The sequence below is a fragment of the Nematolebias whitei genome, chromosome 4, assembly GCF_014905685.2.
Source record: "Nematolebias whitei isolate Nwh7 chromosome 4, NemWhi1, whole genome shotgun sequence".
Taxonomy (NCBI): Eukaryota; Metazoa; Chordata; class Actinopteri; order Cyprinodontiformes; family Rivulidae; genus Nematolebias; species Nematolebias whitei.
Genome location: NC_056501.1, coordinates 55,542,944 through 55,550,087, shown reverse-complemented (window position 1 = coordinate 55,550,087; position 7,144 = coordinate 55,542,944). Strand labels below are relative to the sequence as shown.

General features: G+C 42.0%; 1 protein-coding gene across 1 annotated transcript in view; it reads right to left on the bottom strand.

The window, feature by feature from the left end:
• Positions 1 to 2,347: 2,347 nt before the first annotated feature.
• Positions 2,348 to 7,144, bottom strand: part of atoh8 (atonal bHLH transcription factor 8) — a 10,220-nt gene continuing 5,423 nt past the window's right edge. Inside the window, exon 4 of the mRNA XM_037675449.1 lies at positions 2,348 to 2,856. Coding sequence (XP_037531377.1) covers positions 2,851 to 2,856 — 6 coding nt within the window. The 3' untranslated portion in view covers positions 2,348 to 2,850. The remainder of the gene's footprint in view (positions 2,857 to 7,144) is intronic.

Below are 7,144 nucleotides of genomic sequence, written 5' to 3'. Positions count from 1 at the left end.
TTATTGAGAAGTTTAAAGCAGTTATTTTATAAAACAATATCCGGAGCATAGGCAGCACGGTGGTGCAACTAGTAGAGCTGCTGCCTCTCAGCAAGAAGGTTGCCGGTTCAAATCTCTGTCCAGGGGCCTTTCTGGGTGGAGTTTGCATAATCTCTCTGCATGTGTGGGTTTTCTCTGGTTTCCTCCCACAGACCAAAAACATGCATGTTAGGCTGATTGGTAACTCTAAATTGTCCCTAGGTGTGAGTGAGAGAGTGAATGGTTGTTTGTCTCTATGTGTCCCTGTGATGGACTGGAGACATGTCCAGGGTGTCCCCCACCCCTCGCACAGTGATTGCTGGACATGGGCACCTGTGACCCCCGTGACCCAAAATGGAAGAAGCGGGTAAAAGATAATGGATGGATGAATATGCCGAGCTTTGAACAACTGACAGTACCGTTCAATCATCTGGAAATGGAAAGAATCCAACCCAGGGGTCTGCAATCTACGGCTCTCGAGCCACACGTGGATCTTTCAAGCTTTGACCAACACTAACATAAAACTGAATTTTACTGGTTGTTATACAAACAACAAAAAAGAACTAGTTTTAGCTGTTTTCCTCATTTCTTTTACTAGAACATGTACAAGGAGTAAAACATACTTTATGCTTTATTTCTATACTTAATTTTTTCCCAATAAAAAAACCATAGGTCTACAAAGTTCATAGCTTTTATTAATTAAACACACACACACAATAATCTGTTTTTTTCATTTGTCTTAAATTGTAAAAATCTAACTTATGAGATGTTTTTTTTTAAAGCTTTATAATGTCACCACTAATGGCCACAAAGGCCCCTCCAACAAATCTAAAGTGGCCCACGGGCCACCAGTTGATAATCACAGCAGGTTGTTACGGCTCTGATCACTTTGAATTTAGTGAAAGAAGATGTAAAATGGCTCAAGCATAAAGGTTGCAGACCTACCAAGACTGAGGCTGATCAGGAGGAGCAGCAGACAAGAAGCCCCATGGTAACTCTGGAGGAGCTGCAGGGATCCAATGCTCATGGTAGAGGTAGGGCAGCGAGCCATCCCCACACGTCGTGGTGTCTCTATGTGTGTTCCAGGTTCGATGGGTTAAATGCAGAGAACTAATTTCACCATTGTATGGGAACATTCAATGATGACAACACACAGCTCTTTATGAGGGACAATCTGTCCACAGGAGAACTATTAGCTCTGCAGATGTTATACCCCCAAATGTGGAATCGCATTGAAGTGTATTGTTTGATATTTGTCAGTGAAGAAGGTCCCATCTCCCAACATAGAGCACTGAGTGCAGTTAGGGTTGTAGGTGTAATTCCCGAAGTTCACCAGGAGAGGGAGTGGTGAGCTCTGGATGTGGCAGCCCTGTGACTACCTGTGACCTTTTAAACAGACAGACTAAAGACACCTGAGTTTAACATGTCCCTGTGGACAGACTAGTTTCAGTCCTAGAGGACACACAGTTTCATTAGTTGTTTTATTTTTTATTTCTAATTAACAAAACTTCAAAAGTAATGACTCATTTTCAATAGTTGATTTTTGACCATTTTTTTAGTATTACTTCAGTCAGTTTGAACTTGTTTCAATGAGCCATGTGGATTTTTATTTCTTTATTTAAAGGGTCCGAAGACATTTCTCTGCATCTGTAACTCATGAACCGGCTGAACTGTACGGAAACTTTTAGGACATCATTGGTTGTTCATCTACAACTAATCAAATTCAAGATGGCTGCCAAGTCCAGCTCGCCTCAGGGAACACAAAAATAGCTCAGATTTAGTCAGTTTTACATATAACACACTAAACATTGCCTAAACCTTTAGCATTACTCCTTACTGCTTCTAGAAAAGAATGTGTGCACATACGGAACATTTTGAGAAGTTTTATTGTTGAATTTGTGGAATAAAATTACTTGCATGCATTTCCTTTTTGTTTTTATCTTTTACAGCAAATTGTCTAACAGAAGTATAAGTTTTTTTTAGATTTACAGAAATTTTGTTATTTTGCATCAATCGCCATGTCCTCGTCAGTAAATGTTTTCAACGAGCTGCTGACACGCCCTGACTTTAGTTATCTGTTTGTCCTCAGAAATCAGCGTTCTCCAGTTCAAAATAAAAAAACAACCAGAACACCCCTAAAATCCTTATGACTCAAAAACGGGTCGATTCCAGATGTTAACGTCCAACATGGCTGACTCGAGCATGAAGTGGTAGCTGCAGAAATAAACTTTGTATTTTCACGTTTCTTGGTTCGTCTGTCACTAATTCAGCCACAGAGTCCAACAAACATGTTGCTAGGTTTCACTGCTCAGAGAATACATGATCACCCGCGTGTGTGAGTAGAAGTAGGTTTGGGCTGCACGGTGGAGCAGCGGTTAGCCCAGCTGCGTACGACTGACTTCACTGTGTTTGTGTTGGACTCAACAAGACGAATGTGTGTTGCTGCTGTAACAGCAGCGGACCACTAGGTGTCCCTGCAAGGGTTACTTAACTGTTAATTAACTATTAATTAATGGTTAATTAACTATTAAAATTAAAGGAAAACAAGCAGACAGCCACAGAAACCAGAGCGAGTGTGAGTGAGGAAGTCTTTTTGATCCTGTCGGGGCATTTATTATGAAATAAAACAGTTAGAGCAGAATGTTCCAACAAGGCTTGTTAAACTCCATCTTGCTTGTTTTAACTCGGTTTCCTGAATTCTGTGTTTGTGAACTGGGCCTTGGGTCAGCTTGAGTCCAGTTCTTCCATCGGTCATCTTCTTTTTCTTTGCTGTATTTTCATTGTGTCTCTCATTCTCCCAGTACTCCTTCCACCGCTGCCGCAGCGTGAACGTCATTCCTGAAAACCAAACACACAAATTAAGCTGACTCAGGACTAATGATGATGGGAGTAGGTGTGCATGGTCTGTGTGTGCATGTGTGGGACTGGGGAAGATGAGACAGTGAGTGAGCTCGAGGTCAGCTAGCTCCATGAGTGACAGCAGCTCCTGTTTGTCTTCTTTACTGTTTTTCTTAATAAAGGCTCTAAAGAGAACACAGTCAGTCGTGGCTTCCTTTTTTTGCCTACTGTGGGGCACTACAGTGTGTGAAACTGTGCATGTGACGTGCACTACACTGGGAGTGCTGTGGGAACAATTGTGATAACTCTTCCCAGTTCCACCGCGTTTTCTCTGTGAGGCGACAACGTCTGAAACTACTTGACGAGAGAAGCGTCATGTTGTGGAAGAATAACTGCAGCGTTACTCTTTACACTTCAGGTTGGATTAACCATTGAAGTCCCTTTAACTAACTAAAAACTTCCCTGGTACAAAACATGTATGAGGACAGCAGGACATGTATGAGGACAGCAGGACATGTATGAGGACAGCAGGACATGTATGAGGACAGCAGGTCAGTGGTGAAATGTTCTGTAGGAGTGACAGATAACTTCAAGTTGGAGTTGGGAGTGCATCAAGGATCAGCTCTGAGCCCCTTCTTGTTTGCTCTGGTGATGGACTGACTAAGAGATTAGGTCAGGCAGGAATCCCCATGGAGTATGATGTTTGCAGATAACATTGTGATCTGTAGTGAGAACAGGGAACAAGTGGAAGAGAATTTGGAGAGGTGGAGGTATGCACTTGAAAGAAGAGGAATGAAAGTCAACCGTAGTAAGACAGAGTACATGTGTGTGAAAGAGAGGGAGGCCAGTGGAACAGTGAGGCTACAAGGAGCAGAGGTCACAAAAGTGCAGGATTTCAAGTACTTGGGGTTCACTGTCCAGGAAAATGGGGAATGTGGTAAAGAAATGAAGAAGAGAGTCCAGGCAGGATGGAGTGGATGGAGAAAAGTTTCAGGAGTGATTTGTGACAAAAAGGTGTCAACAAAGGTCAAAGGAAAAGTTTACAAGACAGTGGTGAGACCAGCTATGTTGTATGGCCTGGAGACAGAGACATGGACAAAAAGACAAGAGAAAGAACTGGAAGTGGCAGAAATGAAGATGTTGAGATTCTCCTTAGGAGTGACAAGGATGGAGAAGATTAGGAATGAAATCATTAGAGGTACAGCACAGGTTGAACAACTGGGAGATAAAGTTAGAGAGGCCACACTGAGATGGTTTGGACATGTCCAGAGGAGGGACAGTGGGTATATTGGTAGAAGGATGTTAGAAATGCAGCTGCCAGGCAATAGACAAAGAGGAGATATATGGATGCAGTTAGAGAAAACATGGAGGTAGTTGGAGTGAGGACAGAATGAGATGGAGGAGGATGACTCGCTGTGACAACCCCCGAAGAGGGAAAAGCTGAAAGAAGAAGAATAAAAAACAATTCTTAGAAAAAGTAGTCAAATAAATTTTACTGGTCAATTTTTTAACTTGATTTTTTCTTCGTTCTTTTGGCTGCTGTCTTCTTCAGGGGTCATCACAGCGAACTAACTCACACCTTCCTGACTCAACCACAGACCACCGAGCTACCACAGCCCTCTGTGTGGAGCAGAGAACTGTTAACTAGGGCACCCGGGAGAGCAGGTGGTGGGGGTTAAGGGCCTTGCTCAAATGAGAGTGGAGGCAGGTGTGGGTGCTTCACCTTTTCCACCCACATTTTGATGTTGTCGGCCCAGGGAGTTTAACCGGCAACCTTCTGATCACAGGCCTACCTTCTCTAGCCTCTGCGCCACCACTCCCCCTAATCTTTTAGTAGTCTATCTCAGCCTGAAATAAAAATATCAACTTTACATGACTTTTTATGGTAATAAAAAATAAATAAATAATAATTAAAAATGTCCGTATTAGTATGCCCAAAATAACTGTTTGGCATTAAAAAAAATACCAGTCTGTTTTGTGTAGACCCTCCAGACCACTGGACTCCAGATCCAGCTGATGAAAATGAGATCTTGCTTTCAGTCAAACTTCCTCTTGTCACTCAGCGGTCAGACATGGAGTGGTTTTTTTAAATCATATTTTTCACGACAGAGAGGGCTAATATAAAAACGTAGTAGAGTGGTAGAGGTTAAAAAATATTACTGAGAGAACTGCATTATTTTATGATATAACAAATATGGGATTAAAAGTTGTTTTTACAGTGTGGATGAGAGTGTAGTAAAGTTACTGTGAGGTTATGAGAGCTTCTGACAAGAAATGTACAAATTAGAGGAGCGTTTAGGGTTTGTCTGAAAAAAAAAATCATGTTTATTGACTGCAACAACATAAAACAATTAATAAAAACAGTCTTATTTTTCCTCATGAGGCCTCTGAAGGACTGGAAGCAGTAAACTTCTTGTAATGTTTTAGTCCATGAGTGCATGCAGTTGAGTGAATTTGGTAACACTTTACAATAAGGAACAGAATTTGATCAACTACTAGGAAACGCCTCAGGAATGAGTCAGGAGCTAATGGGTAGTTGACCAGTACTTACTGGGAAACCCACAGCCAAGCTTTATTAGGGGACTACTGGTTAGTTACCTTGTAAATCAAGAGGAACTAATCAAGAACTAATGGGTTGTTACCATGGAAACCAAAGAGGAACGAAGCAGGAGCTAACAGTAATGGTCAAGTAGTGATTAAGTATATCTAAAAAAGTTAAATCTGGTCCTCTGGACATTCAAAAAAACAAAACAAAGCAAAACAACAAAAAAAAATGTAGAAATGTTTTGTCTCTCATCCGAGAGACTTCCTCAGCTGTATTCAGCTCAGTCTCTTAAATAGCACCTTCTCAGAGTGGATCAACCAGTTTTGCTGCTGACAACCAAAACCAGCTGATCACATGCTCAAGAAGGACCATCAGTCTAACGATGGATCATTAGCACGCTAGTGCTTTTTAGATTTTTCTACCTGGATTATTGAGCATGCATCAGGATAGTGATTAAGTAATGACTGGTTCCTCAGTAAGTACTTGGTTTGATGTTTCACTACATCAGTGAACAAAATAATATCCAGGCAATGATTTGGTACTCAGTAAGTGATCGTCAGACATAGCTAAGATGACACCAGTTCAATTCAATTCAATTCAGTTTATTTATATAGTGCCAAACCACAACAAAGTTGTCTCAGGGCACTTTACAGGAACATTTACATACATAAAAGCCAATTAGTAAAGTTCTCTATCTAAGGAGGCCAGCAGACAAGTTGAATCTTCACCTCATCACAGTCTCCCATCCTGAGCAAGCACAGTGGCAACAGTGGAAAGGAAAAACTCCCTTTAAAAAGGAAAATACCTCCAGCAGAACCAGGCTCAGGACAAGCGGCCATCTGCTTTGACCGGCTGGTTTGAGAGGACAAGAAGGAGAGACAGATGAACACAGAATGGTATGTCCACCATTGTACACCAGAACAAGATGATGAAATTGCTTATCAGTGGTAAGAATCCAATGAATCAGTAATCATTAGGAAACCGGTTTTTGACCATTAAAAGCTGTGACCTCACTGGTGCAGGGTTTATTCAGAACCCATATGGAGAATTTCTTCTCTGTTTCTGTGGTAACAAACCAGTAGTCCCCTAATAAGACTTGGTTGTGTGTTCCCCAGTAAGTACTAGTTAAGTACCCATTAGCTCCTGATTCGTTCCTGAGGCATTTCCCAGTAGTTAAGCACATTTTGTGTATCTTATTGTAAAGTGTTACCGACAACTGTTGTACACACCATGTTGTTCCTGATTCAACCTGGGCTCAAGAGTTTTGCACGTTTCACATGAATGAATACTTTTCTTTTTCTTCACTTACATTTTCAAGATAAAGAGGTTTTCCAACTAACTGTGCAGACTCAGAGGCTCTGAGAAAATGACTTCTACCCCCCACCCCCATCATCCCATCTCTCCACCAGCTGCTGCTGTCTGACAGACGGAGGATAACCGAGGTTTTTTTTTCCATCCGTGTATCAAAGTGCATTAAAGCAGATGGCTGGGAGCAGACGAGTAGAGGAATATGTTGGAGCAACTGCTGGGGAATGTGCCAAGTGTGTATGTGCGCGCGTGTGTGTGTGTGTGTGTGTGCAGGAAAGAATGTGTGTGTGGTTTCTGCTCGCGTGCCTTCTCCCTGCCCTCTGCCCTTCATGGCGCCAGCTCCACTTCCCCTCTACTCTAAACATCTGGCGTCTAAGATTTTCTGAATACACACACACACACACACACACACACACACACACACACACACACACA